An 18,473-nucleotide genomic window follows, 5' to 3' on the forward strand; every position below is an offset into this window, starting at 1 on the left:
GCTAATGCAGGGGTCATTATAGAGTATAGGAGCTAATGTGGGGCCAGTGTATGCAGGGGCCATTATACAGCATGAGAGCTAATGCAGGGGTCATTATAGAGTATAGGAGCTAGTGTGGGGCCAGTGTATGCAGGGGTCATTACACAGTATGGGAGCTAATGCAGCGGCCATTATACAGTGTTAGAGCTAATTTGGGGGCCATTACACAGCCGATGAGCTAATGCGGGGGGTCACTGTACAGCATGGGAGCAAATGTAGGGGTCACTAAACAGTACAGTTTAAAGGCTACTGTGGGGGCCATCATACAGTATGGGGGCCTATATACAGTGTGGGAGTTACTGTGGGGTCTGTCATAAACTGGGGGTTATATACAGTATGGGAGCTATTGTGAGGGCACAAAAGAGACATTCTGCTATGTAAAGGGCACAATGGTGGCATTTTTATATGAGGCAGTAAGAGGAGCTCTGCTTTAGTACCACACAGCAGGTACCATAGTAGGGACACATACGGCAGCAGCGGCTCAGCATTGGGGCATCAGGTGCAATAGTAGGGACACATACGGCAGCAGCGGCTCAGCATTGGGGCATCAGGTGCAATAGTAGGGACACATACGGCAGCAGGGGCTCAGCATTGGGGTATCAGGTGCAATAGTAGGGACACATACGGCAGCAGCGGCTCAGTATTGGGTTGTGTAGTTTGTGCACGTTGGAGATAGATGGTGATGGGGCTGGAAATGTGAGAAGTCAGCTGTGTCTTTGTTATAATCTCTGCAGACGAGTCCTGGCTGGAGAAGTCGTCATGTCGGTCTGAGTAAGATGCAAAAGTGAACGATTATCAGAAAGAACGTCACCTGTAAGTTATCATCTGTAACTTTATAGTAAACTCTTGTATATTCTGCAGGACTGGAATCTACCACTATGAGGTCACCATATGGCGGTAATATCAGTATTATTTTTGGTATAGAGATTTGTTTCGGTTACAGCGCGGTCATCTGCTGAGGTTCTCCTATACTCATGACTAGAGTGTGCCAACCTGAGTTGTAATCAGGGTTACCGGTTAGGGGCCCACTCAGATTTTTCACCCCCCCCCCCCAAGCTGAACCCCTAGCTACGCCTCTGATACAGTGGCTTTGACTATTTTAGGTGGCAGCCTGCATTCAACTTGGGAGCTGGTCCTCGCTCAGTATCCTGGCTCTTGTGCCCCGGTGGTCACAGGATGCTACACAGAGTGAGATTTACTTTCACCACAGCCCCTTACAATTGATATAAATTGTAGCATCATCAACCATCAGGGCAGACTGATGGCCATCTGGGCAAAGGGCACTGAAGGTCATGGGCTGATTACCATTGACCACTATAGACTTCATACACTTGATTTCTATTGTTTTTGATGAAGTTATTACATGAATTCTTATTATTCAATTCCTCGAGTCTTGTTTCTGACAAATTGGTAGTGGACTCTTTCTGCCCATAGACCTTGGGCAATGCCTTGAAATCCACCCCTGCTATGCATTTTTATTCCTTTAACCCACTTCGGGCCTTCGAATTGCCTGCATTTTACTGTTGGACGCAGCTCTGTACCCACAAATATGACCACACGTGGACAAGTCACTGCCCCCAAGAAGATCAATGCACGTCAGACCTTACGCTCACTCCGTCAGCACCATTATAGTCTATGGCCCTGTCGGCACATACGCCCGAATCCCATTTTGCGATGGGATCCGGATGTAACCCCAAACGGGACCAATTAACAAGTGACAAAAACGCAATGTGAAAGCACCCTAACTCTGAAAAATTGCCAAGAAGACAGAGTGCCAGTTCACTGAAGGATCAGAATACAGGTTCTTAGTGAAGTTAATGGCGAGCGCAAGAGGAGAAGAGAGAAGCAGAGTGAAAAAGAGAGTAAAGTGAAGTTCCCGCAATAAGTGTTTGACGCTGCGTATTTTGACAAGGTAAGAGGTGCAGCTCCTAAGGCTGTGTGCACACACTGCGTTTTTGCAATGTAGATTTGTCACAAAACCTTAAAGGTGTCCTGATATCAGAAAAGTGAATGAGAATCCTGTAGTCTCCTGTAGTCTCATGCACACATTGCTTTTTGTGTGACTTGCAGATCTGGTGCAAAGTTAAATCTGCAGCATGTCAGTTCTTTCAGCATTTTTTCTGCAGATTTCACCCATCGTAATAAAATTTAATACTACATCTGCAACAAAAACGCGCATTTTTCCTGCCAAGAGATGCAGAAAGGTGCAGAAATTTCTGCACCAAATACGGTACTTAATGTGTGCACATTACAGTTCCAGCAAAGTGGATGGGATTTATGGAAATTTCCTGCCCAATGTGCTTTTTTTTTTTTTAACTCAGCGTAAAATGATGTGCAGTGCGTGTTCAAATCCGCAGCATGTCAGTTTCTCTGACAAAGAGTTTTATGTGTTTTTTTTCCCCCATAGACTTGCATTAGATGCCGAAAATCCACAGGTAAAAAAATATTTTCCGGTTTTAGTGCATTTCCACTGTGGAAATGCACTAAAATACCAGGAAATATCGAAAACAAAGCAGCTTTATTTAAAACATGATACGCCAAGAAGAGACGAAAACTGCAGCGTCAATCACGAGATAAAAACGAATGTAAAAGAAACAAACTCAAAAACGTAATGAAAAAAAATATGCAAGTAACTTAAAGGGGTTGTCCACTACTCGGACAACTCCTTCTCAATCAATATGTTTGCCCCCCAGTAACATAAGAACACTTCTACTCACATCCGGTGCCTGCGCTGTTTCAGCAGTGTCGGCACCCGCTCTCCCGGGGAAGACGTCTGATACGTCTAAAGGAGGGTAAGTGAAGCCAGAACTGATTGGGCGCAGGGATCATAGGACATACCAATGTGACCTGATCCGCGGGAGAACAAGTGCCGAACCGTTGGAAAAGTGTTGGCTCTGGAAATGAGTACTGTATAAGCATTATTTTATTAGGGGCAAATATGCTGATTGAGACAAGGTTGTCCAAAGAGTGGACAAGCCCTTTAATTTAGCTAAAAGATGTAGAAAGTCTGCAACATCAAACCCTCACCAAATTCTCATTGTGTGTACATACTGTAGCCTAACAGATAAAACCAGACTGTGTTACTGCTTTCTAGTAAGTGTTTATCTCACATAAAGCTGGATTCACAACTACACTGCTCAGTACTCAGTACAGTAGTGATTATCTCACCCAAAACTGGATGAACAACTACACTGCTCAGTACTGTACACTGTTCAGTACTCAGTACGGTAGTGTTTCTCTGACCCAAAGCTGGATTAACAACTACACTGCTCAGTACTCCTATATGATGTCCTCCTTGCTGTTATTTTTGAACATTTGCTACATAGAGACAGGAATCCCTCATCTCTGTGTGTACTTGGATCCCCTAAGTATTGTCAATGATTGTAGAATCTAGTCTCCATCCACAAGCTCTGAGACAACTGAAAATCAGAGGGAAAAATAGTTAAAATGCAGGATATAAGTCATATAATGTCCAGCATTAGCATTATTCCTCAAGCACACACACAGGACAGCTTATTCTGAAAGTTACCTGAAACTACAGGCACGCCTTATGGATTTAGTTGGGAGACAACCTCAAACCTGCACATTTGGTTGTAAGAATAATAGATGCTTATTAGGACCTGCTATTCATAGTGCTGCAATCACAAAACTTCCTATTCTGCATCAGGCCCAGATCGTATCTGAGCAGGTAAACTTTGGATGAGAATGTCGTGGGCTGTCCATACATATTACAGTGATATCTGCCAGGAAACAAGATTTCTCTCCAAATTACTGAATTGTGTATAGGCAGCTCTATCCTGACCCACTTTTATCAGGGTCTACATGGACTAACAAAAGACGAAGGAACATATTAATTAAGGGGCTGTGACTTCAGACAAATGGGCCTTTAAAATGCGGTGAAATTTCCATCCGTCAATAACGAAAAAGTAGAGATCAGCAAAAATAGGACCTCTGGCTGACAAAGCTATCAAATCAATGATTTCCAAACACTGCATGCATATAAATCACCTCTACTTGTTGTCTAGATGCCTGGAATCACATTTTTTTTTCCTTTTCACATTGTATGCAGGTTTCACCTTTTGTAATCTGTTTTTGTAAAATGGGGCAAAATAATGTCTCGATACAAAAATAATGGCGGGATTTTACTCAGTTGTTATTAGAATAATATAGGTAATATTAGATTAAAATAATCTAGGAAATCTGTCACCAGGTTATTGCTGTTTAACCCCTTTACAACACAGCCCTTTTTTGTTTTCTGCTTTTTGCTCCCCTCCTTCCCAGAGCCCATTTTTATTTTTCCATCAATATGGCCGTGTGAGGACTTATTTTTAACGGGACGAGTTGTACTTTTGAATGACATCATTGATTTTATGGTAAAGTGTACAGGAAAACAGGAACAAAAATTCCAAGTGTGGTGAAATTGCAAAAAAGTGCAATCCCACAACTGTTTTTTGAATTTCTTTTTATTACCATGTTCACCAAATGCTAAAACTGACCTGCCATTATGATTCCCCAGGTCATTACGAGATCGTATATAGATACAAAACATGTCTAGGTTGTTTTTCATTTAAATGGTGAAAAAAAAAATCCAAAGTTTGCTAAAAAAAAAAAAAAATAATAAATTGAGCCATTTCCGACACCTGTAGCATTTGCATTTTTCGTGATCTCGGGTTGGGTGAGGGCTTATTTTTTGTGCACCGAGCTGACGTTTTTAATGATTCCATTTTGGTGTGGATACGATCTTTTGATCGCCCTTTATTGCATTTTAATTTAATGTTGCGGCGACAAAAAAAAGGTAATTCAGGTGGTTTTTTAACCCTTTAATAGTCTAGGGTTAATAATGGATCGGTGTCTTAATGACACCTTTCCATTATTAATCAACTTAATGTCACCTTCCAATAGCAAGGTAACATTAACCCATTAATATTAACCCATTAGCCACCGCTACAGGGCAAAGGGAATAGAGAGGCTAAGTGCCAGAAAAGGCGCACCTTATAGATGCGCCTTTTCTGGGGTGTCTGGGGCAGATTTTTGTAGCTCGGGGGGGGCAAAAACAATGGTCCCTCTCAAGGCTATTAATATCTGCCCTCACTCAGTGGCTTTCCCTCTCTGGTTGCGCACTTACCGCGGGAGCTCACGTAATGTTTTTCAACGAATTAACCCCTTTATTTAACACCTACATGTCCCAAATTTTACAAAAAACCCCTAAACTAATTATTAGTCAGGGACATATAAAAAAATAAATGAAGTTAAATGGTTTACTGTATGTAAACCATGTGTCATTTCATGTCGGGTTTTAGAATGACTTTACAGAAGCCGGCAATTGATTTTGCGGCTATTCTGCAATGTAGAACTCTATAAAAGATAAAAATATATATATGTGTCTGACAAGCGTGATAGAATACATATATATATATATGCATTCTATGTGTATATATCTATTCTTTTCTATTTTAACCTGTCATTGGGATCCATTATATGTCCATTTTGCAAGCCGCCAACAAAATCTCCCAAACGGATGTCATACAGATGTCACGTGGACGCTCAAATGCGAGAAAATCGCATCCTTGCATTCCAATCGGATGACAGATGGATCTCTGTTCAGGAAACATTTGTGCGATTCTGGTCCGTCAAAAACTGACCGATTTTTTATACGTTGTGTGTGACTCCAGCCTTAGGCTGTGTGCACACGCTGCGGATTTTGCTGCGGTTCCGCAGCGGTTTTGGCCGCTGCGGACCCGCAGCAGTTTTTGCTGCGGTGTACAGTACAATGATTCCCTATGGGAATCAAAAACCGCAGTGCAGACGGTGCGGAATTTTCCGCGCGGATTATCTGCGGTTTTCAATCCGCAGAAAGAATTGACATGTCAATTCTTTCTGCGGATTCTCCTGCGGTTTGCCATCTCCTCCATTGAGGAGATGAAAAACCGCAGGGCAAAACCGCAGAGCAATCCGCAGGTAAAACCGCAGGTCTTTTGACCTGCGGTTTCACCTGCGGATTGTACAAAATCCGCGCGGATGAATCCGCACCTTTTCCGCAGCGTGTGCACACAGCCTAAGGCTCTGTGTTGTAGTAACAGTACAATCAGTGTTTTATCAGCAGCAGATTATCACTGCAGGACTAGATGTTGTGTGCAGGTAGTCCAGCTAGTCTGTGTAACCCCACCTCCACCACTGATTAGCAGCTCACTGACAATGTACACTGTGCACAGAAAGCTGCCAGTCAGGGGTGTGTGTGGGCAATGACTGCTCAGCAGTCATAGCACTGCTACATCTGCAGGAGAGAAAACTGGGATTCTATGGAAATAAATGAAGTAGCCCAGTAAGGGACACATGGCTGGAATCAGGATCTCTGCTCCAACATCATGCTGCTATCAGATTACATAGCAAAAATCTGCTGACAGGTTCCCTTTAAAAATAATTTTGCCGTTTATAAACAGAATAGAACTAAGTAAATATTTTGAATTACTTATCTTTATTTGCAGTCTGCATTATAGCTCCCAGCTGCAGTCACAACCTTCAGAGCAGAAATCTCATACTGCAACAGAGATGGCTCTCCTGATTTAAACTAAGTGATTGTTTTTTGCACTTCAAATTAATCAGATGTAATAAATTAGATGTATTTTAGTCCAGTTATTAAGTAATGGGATGTGTTGAGTTGTGAATACAGCTCTGGATTATAAAGCAGATATTATAAAATGCTTTGTGTCTAAAATCCTTACATACACTTCATAATATGCTCCCTGTTAAAATGTGGCCCTACAGTGCAGATCTCCAGGACTGTGGGTGCAGGGAAAGGAGATTACAGAACCAACAAACATGCCAGCTTCCGGGGTAAAAAAAAATTACAGTTTTGGGACACAACATATTTGCAGAATTATTTGCCTTTTTTTCTTCTGCTCTCTTAATGTTCTTAAAAAGTGAAGGGGTGGTCTCCTGCAAACTGGAAATTGGCTATAAAGTACACCAGAAACTCATGTAAATTGTAGCACAAACCTACAATGGTATCCAGCTGTTCTGCAATTTGCGTTTTTTTTCTTCCCCTTGAACATTTGTTTTCTTCAATTTTTAGCACTTTTTCATTTTTTGCACAATACTATTTAGATACTTTTTTGTCTCCCTCAGGGACCTGTCACTTGGTAAAACAAAACCTTGTAAAAATCCCTGAGTTCCACCCAATTCTTCAGTTATTTTCTGTTTTTTGCTGCGTCACTCCATTCCACAAATATTCATGAGTTGCTTTTGGAAAGCAGTATGGGAAGTTTCCTCTTACAGACCAACTAAGTCTTTCTTTAGGCTATGTGCCCACGTTGCTTTTTTGAAGCAGAATATTCCTGAGCGGAAACGCACACCCTCTTCCCGGGAAAACGCATGCGTTTTATGAAGCGCTTTTGTAAGCGTTTTTGACTCTTTTGTTAAGCGTTTTAGCATGCGTTTTTGCAATACAATTGTATGTATGCGGAAACGCACGCGTTTCCGCAAAATTAATAAACATGCTGCGTTTTTTTCTGCTAAGCGTTTCCACAGCGGAAAAAAACGCACCATAAGCACAACATGTACATTTTCCATTCTATTACATTAGATGCTTTTCTTAAGCGTTTCTGCTGCAGAAACGCGCGTCTAAAAGCGCAGCAGAAACGCTTAAAAAAGCAACGTGGGCACACAGCCTAAGTCTTCCCTAGGATTGTGCGCCTTGGCCTTGCCCTCCCAGATGCTGCCAATCAAAGCTTGGCAACATCTGAGACTGCTAGATCAGTTGCCAAGCTGAGAAGTGTCTGGAAAGCAGGGGTGACAGCAGAAGAGACTCTGAATGAACGTGCAGTTGGTCTGCAAGCAGAGATTTCACAAATTGCACTCCAAAAGCAACAAATCTGATTATTTCTGCAATAGAGTGATGCAGCACAAAACGGAAGAAAACATCAGAATCAGAGGAGCTGAGGGATTTTTACTAAGTATTAAACTTAATTTTTTGAGTATGCCAGATCCTCTTAGAGAGAGATTATGGTAGTTCAGCAAGAAGGATACAACAAAGTCCTCGACTTCATCAACATGCCAGTTTCTGGGGTAAAAAAAGTCACAGATTTGGGGCACAGCATATTTGCGTTATTATTTACAACTTTTTTTGCTCCCTGCATAAAAGTGAAGGGGTGTTCTTTTGCATACTGGGAAATTGACGATAAAGTAAACTACAAACTGATGTAAATTGTAGTGCAAATCTACACTATTATACAGCAGTTTTGTAATTTTGTGCTTTTTTCCTCCCTTTGAGCAATTGTTTTCTTCAATGTTTTAGCACTTGTTTTCATTTTTTTTTCACAATACGATTTAGATACTTTTTTGTTTCCCTCGGGGACTTGAACTTGCAGTCGTTTGATCACTTCTTCTATATATTGCAATAATTTAGATTTGCACTACATAGCAAAACTATCCATCGCCTATGAAGCACAGCCACAAGCTCATATGACCACCAAGATGGTGGTAAAGGGGGCCATGATAACACATTGGCATACCGCGACTGAATTTCAGAATAGGTAAAGCGATAGGCTCCCAAACGGACGCCCGCACCATGTCAAGCCATTTAAATGCCGCTGTTAGAAATTGACAGTGGCACCAAAATGGTTAAACAGCAGCAATCGGAATTAGCTCTGGTCGCTGTTGCTAGAGGCAGGTGTATAACATGTATGACACAGCCAACACATACAGTGTATAGAGTGAGCTAAGCTACTGAGCACCACGTTAAATACCCGCAGCATTGGAGTACCGTCTTTGCATTTAACAAAGGAAACCGTCAGCATGGAAGATGTATGTTCTTCTGAGTTTCCCACAAATACTCCATTTCTCCCATGAAACTGTGTTTTTGATATAGGGAAATGACACAGAGGACAGGGCGTGATGTAAGTGATATCAATCAGTGTACAGCGCTGTGGAATATGTGTGCGTTACACAAGCAAGGAATAACTAGCGCCACAGGCAGCCGTCAGTAGATATTATACTGCAGATAACGAGATAAAGAATTATGTCTCAGCACCGTCAGTCTCCCGGCTAGATTACAGTAATTGCTAGTCCATCCCACCATGGCTATGCTGGGAGTGCATTACCTGTATACAGGATACATCGCTTCCTATGTAAGTTCCTTTTTCTGAACCTGCTGCAGATGTGGCCACTACAACATAATAATCGTCCTATTTTCCATGTATTCCCACCATATCATGCTGAATACAGTGGGTACGGAAAGTATTCAGACCCCTTTAAATTTTTCACTCTTTCTTTCATTGTAGTAACTTGGTAAATTCAAAAAAGTTCATTTTTTTCTCATTAATGTACACTCTGCACCCCATCTTGACGGAAAAAAACATGGCCATAAGTATTCAGACCCTTTGCTCAAACACTCATATTTAAGTCACATGGTGTCCATTTCCTTGTGATCCTCCTTGAGATGGTTCTACTCCTTCATTGGAGGTCAGCTTTGTTTATTTAAACTGATAGGACTTGATTTTTAAAGGCACACACCTGTCTATATAAGACCTCACAGCTCACAGTGCATGTCAGACCAAATGAGAATCATGAGGTCAGAGGAACTGGCCATGGAGCTCAGAGACAGAATTGTGGCAAGGCACAGATCTGGCCAAGGTTACAGAAGAATTTCTGCAGTACTCAAGGTTCCTAAGAGCACAGTGGCCTCCATAATCCTTAAATGGAAGAAGTTTGCGACCACCAGAAGTCTTCCTAGATCTGGCCGTCCAGCCAAACTAATCAATCGTGGGAGAGGAGCCTTGGTAAGAGAGGTCAAGAAGAACCCCAAGATCACTGTGGCTGAGCTCCACAGATGCAGTGGGGAGATGGTAGGAAGTTCCACAAAGTCAACTATCACTGCAGCCCTCCACCTGTCGGGCCTTTATGGAAGAGTGGCCGACGAAAGCCTCTCCTCAGTGCCAGACATATGAAAGCCCACATAGAGTTTGTAAAACACACATGAAAGAATCCCAGACTAGGAGAAATAAGATTCTCTGGTCTGATGAGATGAAGATAGAACTTTTTGGTGATAATTCTAAGCAGTATGTGTTGAGAAATCCAGGTACTGCTCATCACCTGCCCAATACAATCCCAACAGTGAAACCTGGTGTTGGCAGCATCATGCTAAGGGGGTGTATTTTTCAGCTGCAGGGACAGGACAACTGGTTGCAACTAAAGGAAACATGAATGTCGCCTAGTACAGAGATATCCTGGATGAAAACCTCTTCCAGAGTGCTCTGGACCTCAGACTTGGCCAAAGGTTCACCTTCCAACAATGAAGTGGCTTCAGAACAACTCTGTGACCATTCTTGACTGGCCCAGTCAGAGCCTTAACCTAAATCCAATTGAGCATCTCTGGAGAGACCTGAAGATGGCTGTCCAACAATGTCCACCATCAAACCTGACGGAACTGGAGAGGATCTGCAAGGAAGAACGGCAGACGATCCCCAAATCTAGGTGTGAAAAACATAATTCCCAAGAAGATGCATGGCTGTAGTAGCTCCAAAAGGTGCTTCTACTCAATACTGAGCAAAGGGTCTGAATACTTATGACCATTTGATATTCCAGTTTTTATTATTTACTAAATTTGCAAAAATTTCTACATTTCTGTTTTTTTTTCAGCCAAGATGGGGTGCAGAGTGTACATTAATTAGAAAAAAATTAACTTTTTTGAATTTACCAAATGGCTGCAGTGAAACAAAGAGTGAAAAATTTAAAGGGGTCTGAATATTTTCAGTACCCATTGAATATAACTCACCCTCCATCTCCTCCTATACTGTATCCATTTCCAGATTTCAGTCACATCTGTTCACTCACAAAGATAATGAGCTGCCCACACAAGTTTTGGCTCCAGCAGAATGTTCCTGCCATGTTTACCAGTACTTCATGTACAATAATACATTTCTCACACCTAACTCTACCTATTAATGGTAACCCTGTCTCTAAGATTGGGGCTACTAAAAAAGAATCAGCAGGTCGTTACGCAGCTGTGGTTTAGCGTTCCAAACATGCCCAAGTCAAAAGTGTCCATTCTGGAAATAGGTATCAAAATGTAAACATTGAAGAGGACCTGTCACTTGGGCAAATAAAAAAAAGTTAAATACCTTATAATCGTCCCTGAGTTCCCTCGATTATTCAGCTGTTTTCCGTTTTTTTGCTGCGTCACTCCATTACAGAGATATTCACGAGTTGCTTTTAGAGCACAGTATGGGAAGTCTCTGCTTACAGACCAACTAAGTATTTCTTCAGTCTTCTCTGGGGTTGTGCGCCTTCACCTCGCCCTCCCAGACACTACCAACCACAGCTTGGCAACATCTGAGACTTCTAAAACAGCTGCTAAGCTGTGATTGGCAGTGTCCGGAAAGGACGGGAAAGCAGAGGAGACTCTGAATGAACGCCCAGTTGGCCTGCAAGTAGAGACTTCACAAATTACGCTTCAAAAGCAACAAATCTGATTATTTAAAATAAAGTGAATATTTCTGCAATGAAGTGAGGCAGCACAAAACAGAAAAGAGAAGCAGAATCAAGGGAGCACAGGGATTTTTAATAAGTAAAAAACTTAATTTTTTTCATTACGTGACAGGTCCTCTTTAATAGATATTAGTGGAGCAGCAGAGGACATCACGAGTCCTTGGCTTAATTTACAAAAAAGTGCATTAAAAAAGGTTATTGCTAGAGTCATAATCTTGTGTACATGGCCATTAAATAAATACAATATTTCAACTTATAAATATGGGACTGCGGCCATTTTTTATTACTTTATATGTAGTCCTCTAAGACTTGCACCCCCACTCGTTTGACACTTTATCTTTTTCGGAATTTTATCTTTTTTTTTTATAATCTAACTTTTGTTTGATTTACTGTCCCATTAGTCCTAAGTATGGAATACTATATGAAACTAAAGTGATGTGCTGTCCAACTTCAGTTAATATCAGGCAACCGTGCTCCCACTCTAGAACTAATGACACTAAAACCTGTGGAGTGTACCCTACCGTCTTTATATGACAAGTAAAAGGGTCTGTGGTATAAATTGGCTGTAAGACACTTTTCAAACTCTCATCCAACCCTACTGGTAAACTTGTAGCTTCATGTACGCGGCTCAGGCCTACCAGTTATTGGCTTGATGCGGAGTGGTGCAGTCATTAGTTAATACTATACAGAGACCATATGCACCCATCGCTCACCCCGTCACTACTGTATTGATTCTTTTCTGGATTTCTATTACTATATGCATATCCAGCCATTTATTCTAAATATGTCAATCACCAGTCGTGATCAGGCACAAGGTGGTAAAGCCAAATATGCCCTCTGTGTGCTTAGTGCTCAGGGTTGGTATACGGCTATTCTACATTATCCAGGGTACAGGGCCGGGCAGCTGCAGCTCTGGGGTGTGTAATACTGCCTGTGTGACCTTCTTACTTGTACGTCTCTCTCAGGTGTATGTATAAACTATGTATGAGTCTGGGCTGTTACCTTCATGTGTCAGTTTGTACTGGAAAACTTTTTGTTAGTCCTTTCTGTCAGTGGAAATTGGCTGTACAGCTTTCCCATTATCTACACTGAATACTTCACGTCTTATCAAAGATTTACACAGTTTTTCACAGAACCTACTTTCCTATTGATAATTTCAGTTTACTATCTAAAAGCAAAAAAGGTATGAATAGAACGAAATTTCTTTTAAAGTGCCCAATATCCCTAGCGGTAAAAATACAAAACCTCGCTCTTAACCCCTTCTGGCCAGATTATAATATCAAAAGGATCAGAGACATTCATAATGGGAATAAATTTACCACTTTTAGTGACTTGAAAAAGAACTTTAAACTCCCTGCATCCGCATTTATGCAATTTATACTCCTGAAAGACCAGATACAGAACTTCCTAAACATTAAACCTTTAATAACTGAAGCAACTATTAACCTGCTAGGGAATATTAAACACAAAATCTTCTGGAGCAACCGGAACATATATAAATGGTTCAATAACGATACGGAAATAATTAAGCTGCCATATATGGTTAAATGGGATAAAGAAATGAATACTTCACACACCACTGAACAATGGGAAAACGCTATATACTATTCATATGGGGCTAGTATTTCCATGTCTCTGCAGGAGACATACTTCAAGACACTTACAAGATGGTATTACACCCCTGCACGAATGTCACACATAGATCCGAACAACTCCCTTCTCTGCTGGAGAGGATGCGGCCGCCATGGGAGCTTGCTTCATATGTTTTGGCAGTGCCCCAAAATGAAACACATTTGGACCCAAGCTGGCAAGTTGATAAACAAAATTTACAAGTGCAAAATCATTTTCACCCCGCAGCTAGCACTCCTGTCCCTAGGAATAGAAAATATAAATCCCTCTATGAGAGTTATTATAATCCATATATTTCTGGTCATCAAAAATGAAATTGCCTACCACTGGAAAAGTCCAGATCCTCCTATCTTCTCTGACGTGATAAATAAAATAAATTTACACAAAACATATGAGTATAGGTTTGCTATTACCCATGACTATTTCAAAAAATATGCCAAGAAATGGGTGAAGTGGCTGGAAACTTATCCAACGCACTGAACTAGTTTATTAATGTGCACCAAACTAATTTCAAACCATCTGATTACATGTTTGTATGATTGTATGACTATATGATTATATGTTTAATGTAGACACTATATAGAGCCTGTTTGGACCTTGTGGTCCTCTCCTTGTTATTACCCTTCCCCCTTCTTCCCCCGTTTACCCCCTTCCCCCCTCCCACTCCCATCCTTTCTTATTTGTATTTAAATGTTCAATAAAAATTATTGGAAAAGGTAATTTCAGTTTACACAAAACTTCTGTAAGTTAGTTTTGCCTCAATTTCACATCAGTCTGGTTCTGGGACACCACAGATCTTCCTCTTCTATCTGTCTCCTAAAGGTCTTGTATCTCTCCAGTCTCCCAATGTCACAAGAGATCATAGATCCATGTCCCGCTGCCCACCTGACGATGCAGCCCACCATGATCAGACTTCTCCACTAAGAAATCATTACTCATTCTAATTGTCTACACATGCGACAATATAAACCATCCAAGCTACGGGCCTCATGTCTGATAGGAAGCATGACATATATGCTATACCCCCATATATTCCCCATGCCCACCACCCCACTTGCAATTCAACGTGAGCCCATGTACCCCCGTGCCGCCCCACAAATTCCATTAACCAGTCATTTCACTGAGATCACAGTTGATGAACACCAGGATGCCAACGAGCTCTCCAGCTAAATGTACACCCCACCATTTGCATACATCTACCACTGAGGAGTTACTTGCGCCTATTTCCACCCTCCCCTTTGTCACTCTTCTGCACCAGTCACATACTGATTTTCTGGACAATATCGATGAGTTTCCCTATTGTATATCACTGTGTCCCTACCCTGTGCCCACCTGCTACTACTCACAGAGGACCACCAAGGCCAACTTGTGGTCATTTCACACCTTTTATCTATAAAAAGGACCAGGCCTCTGATAAAACACATATACAGTATACACACACACATATATATATAACACACACACTGACACACACATGTACACACATATATATATATCCCCAATGACACACAGATATACACACTGACACACACACATATATACACACTGACACACACACACATATATATATATATACACACATATATACACACTGACACACACATATATATATATATACACACATATATACACACTGACACACACATATATATATATATACACACATATATACACACTGACACACACATATATATATATATACACACATATATACACACTGACACACACACATATATATATATATACACACATATATACACACTGACACACACACATATATATATATATATATACACACATATATACACACTGACACACACACATATATATATATATACACACATATATACACACTGACACACACATATATATATATATACACACATATATACACACTGACACACACACATATATATATATACACACATATATACACACTGACACACACACATATATATATACACACATATATACACACTGACACACACACATATATATATATATATACACACACACATATGCACACTGACACACTCCTATATATATATATATATACACTGCCACACACACATATTATATACACACACACGCTGTATATATGGTTCATGTTCAGCCCCTGCACTCTTTCTTCACACCTCATGGTGCCCGTCAGTACCCGCCTGTACAGACCCACGTCTCAGCCCCCATGGGCTAATGCCACCAGCTGGGCTATCCATCCCTTACACCTCTCCCTGGGTGCCCCCACACCCGACACTTCTGCCAATGTAAACAGCTGCCCAAAACCCACCTGTGCCCCTATCCTGCTGCATTCTGTACACCAGTGACGCCCCCTACTGTCTCCGGGACCCCATGGACCTGCCTCTGCCATCACTTACCTGTGCACAGCATTAACCCCTCCATGCCCGCCCCCACCTGCACACCTGTCTGTGGGCAGCACGTCCCTGCTCTGCCCCCCACCTGCACGCACAGCGGTACATGGCATCCCCCGTCCCTGCCCGCCTCCCACCATGCAGGGTGCCGGTACCTGTCGCTCCGGGCCCCCCTTGGCGCCCCGCTCGCAGCTGCAGCCCTCCAGCAGGTACAGGGCACACGGGCGGCCGCTGGATTCGCTCTCGAAGCAGAAGAGTAGGTTGTGCAGCAGCGAGAAGCTCCGGCTCTGCCAGCGGCTGTTGTCCGAGCTGCGCTTGCTGAGGGTCCCCCTCCGCGTCCCGTCCTTCCTCGCCAGCTGCCCCAGGTACACGGCATGAGCCTCGTTCAACCGGAGCCGCTGCATCTTGTGGCCCCCGCCCACGTTCCCCCCCTGCACCCGGGTGCCCCCCTCCTCCTCACACGCTGCCCTGCTCTCCGGTGCTCCCCGTACAGCCCCCGTTGTACGATCGCCGCACTCCTCCTCCTCCCAGTGCTGGCACACTGGCTCCTCCCCCCCGCCCCTCACTGTCCCGGTGATCTCCGGCGGTCCCGAGTCTCCGGAGTCACGTGATGCTGCCCGATTCAGCACCGCGGACAGAGCCCAGCCCAAAGCACGGGAGGCGGGGGTCTGCGGTGTACGGGGAGTCCGGGGCCCGGATAGAAGGGGGCGGGGGACAGGTGAGGAGAAGACGACAGGGGCTAGGAGCCACCGCAGCACAGGTACTGAGGAGCCGGAAGATGGCAGCAGCACAGGGAGATGCAGGGCACAGGTGAGGGGGCACTGCAGGCAGGGCTGGAACTACGGCCACACTGGCACAGAAATGCCCCTGTCACCGACCCTGTGGACAACCTGCTATACTGTCATCATTGTGTCCACCATCAAAGAAGGTTCAGAGAATGTCCACTACTGTACGTCAGACATCTGCCCTATGCCGGAACCCATTGGGTACCCTACTGCACCCTGACCACACGTGCCACACTAGTATATATGAGAGGTGACCACCCTACTGCACCCTGACCACACGTGCCACACTAGTATATATGAGAGGTGACCACCCTACTGCACCCTGACCACACATGCCACACTAGTATATATGAGAGGTGACCACCCTACTGCACCCTGACCACACGTGCCACACTAGTATATATGAGAGGTGACCACCCTACTGCACCCTGACCACACGTGCCACACTAGTATGTATGAAAGGTGACCACCCTACTGCACCCTAACCACACGTGCCACACTAGTATATATGAGAGGTGACCACCCTACTGCACCCTGACCACACATGCCACACTAGTATATATGAGAGGTGACCACCCTACTGCACCCTAACCACACATGCCACACTAGTATATATGAGAGGTGACCACCCTACTGCACCCTAACCACACATGCCACACTAGTATATATGAGAGGTGACCACCCTACTGCACCCTAACCACACGTGCCACACTAGTATATATGAGAGGTGACCACCCTACTGCACCCTAACCACACGTGCCACACTAGTATATATGAGAGGTGACCACCCTACTGCACCCTGACCACACGTGCCACACTAGTATGTATGAAAGGTGACCACCCTACTGCACCCTAACCACACATGCCACACTAGTATATATGAGAGGTGACCACCCTACTGCACCCTAACCACACATGCCACACTAGTATATATGAGAGGTGACCACCCTACTGCACCCTAACCACACGTGCCACACTAGTATATATGAGAGGTGACCACCCTACTGCACCCTGACCACACATGCCACACTAGTATGTATGAAAGGTGACCACCCTACTGCACCCTAACCACACGTGCCACAGTCGTATATATGAGAGGTGACCACCCTACTGCACCCTGACCACACGTGCCACACTAGTATGTATGAAAGGTGACCACCCTACTGCACCATGACCACACGTGCCACAGTCGTATATATGAGAGGTGACCACCCTACTGCACCATGACCACACGTGCCACACTAGTATGTATGAGAGGTGACCACCCTACTGCACCATGACCACACGTGCCACAGTCGTATATATGAGAGGTGACCACCCTACTGCACCCTGACCACACGTGCCACACTAGTATGTATGAGAGGTGACCACCCTACTGCACCCTAACCACACGTGCCACAGTCGTATATATGAGAGGTGACCACCCTACTGCACCCTGACCACACGTGCCACACTAGTATGTATGAAAGGTGACCACCCTACTGCACCATGACCACACGTGCCACAGTCGTATATATGAGAGGTGACCACCCTACTGCACCCTGACCACATGTGCCACACTAGTATGTATGAGAGGTGACCACCCTACTGCACCATGACCACACGTGCCACAGTCGTATATATGAGAGGTGACCACCCTACTGCACCCTGACCACACGTGCCACACTAGTATGTATGAGAGGTGACCACCCTACTGCACCCTAACCACACGTGCCACAGTCGTATATATGAGAGGTGACCACCCTACTGCACCCTGACCACACGTGCCACACTAGTATGTATGAAAGGTGACCACCCTACTGCACCATGACCACACGTGCCACAGTCGTATATATGAGAGGTGACCACCCTACTGCACCCTGACCACACGTGCCACACTAGTATGTATGAGAGGTGACCACCCTACTGCACCATGACCACACGTGCCACAGTCGTATATATGAGAGGTGACCACCCTACTGCACCCTGACCACACGTGCCACACTAGTATGTATGAGAGGTGACCACCCTACTGCACCATGACCACACGTGCCACAGTCGTATATATGAGAGGTGACCACCCTACTGCACCCTGACCACACGTGCCACACTAGTATATATATGAGAGGTGACCACCCTACTGCACCCTGACCACACGTGCCACAGTCGTATATATGAGAGGTGACCA

At 43.8% G+C, this 18,473-nt stretch overlaps 1 protein-coding gene across 2 annotated transcripts in view; it reads right to left on the reverse strand.

The window, feature by feature from the left end:
* RASGRF1 (Ras protein specific guanine nucleotide releasing factor 1) overlaps window positions 1–15,953 on the reverse strand; it is a 127,017-nt gene extending 111,064 nt beyond the window's left edge. The window contains exon 1 of one of the 2 annotated variants that reach the window (XM_073569009.1): window positions 15,677–15,953. In XM_073569009.1, coding sequence (XP_073425110.1) covers window positions 15,677–15,925 — 249 coding nt within the window. In that variant the 5' untranslated portion in view covers window positions 15,926–15,953. The remainder of the gene's footprint in view (window positions 1–15,676) is intronic. The other variant, XM_073569008.1, reaches the window with a different exon arrangement.
* Window positions 15,954–18,473: the final 2,520 nt, after the last annotated feature.

The sequence above is a fragment of the Dendrobates tinctorius genome, unplaced genomic scaffold, assembly GCF_039654945.1.
Source record: "Dendrobates tinctorius isolate UK_male_01 unplaced genomic scaffold, ASM3965494v1 ptg000022l, whole genome shotgun sequence".
Lineage (NCBI taxonomy): Eukaryota > Metazoa > Chordata > Amphibia > Anura > Dendrobatidae > Dendrobates > Dendrobates tinctorius.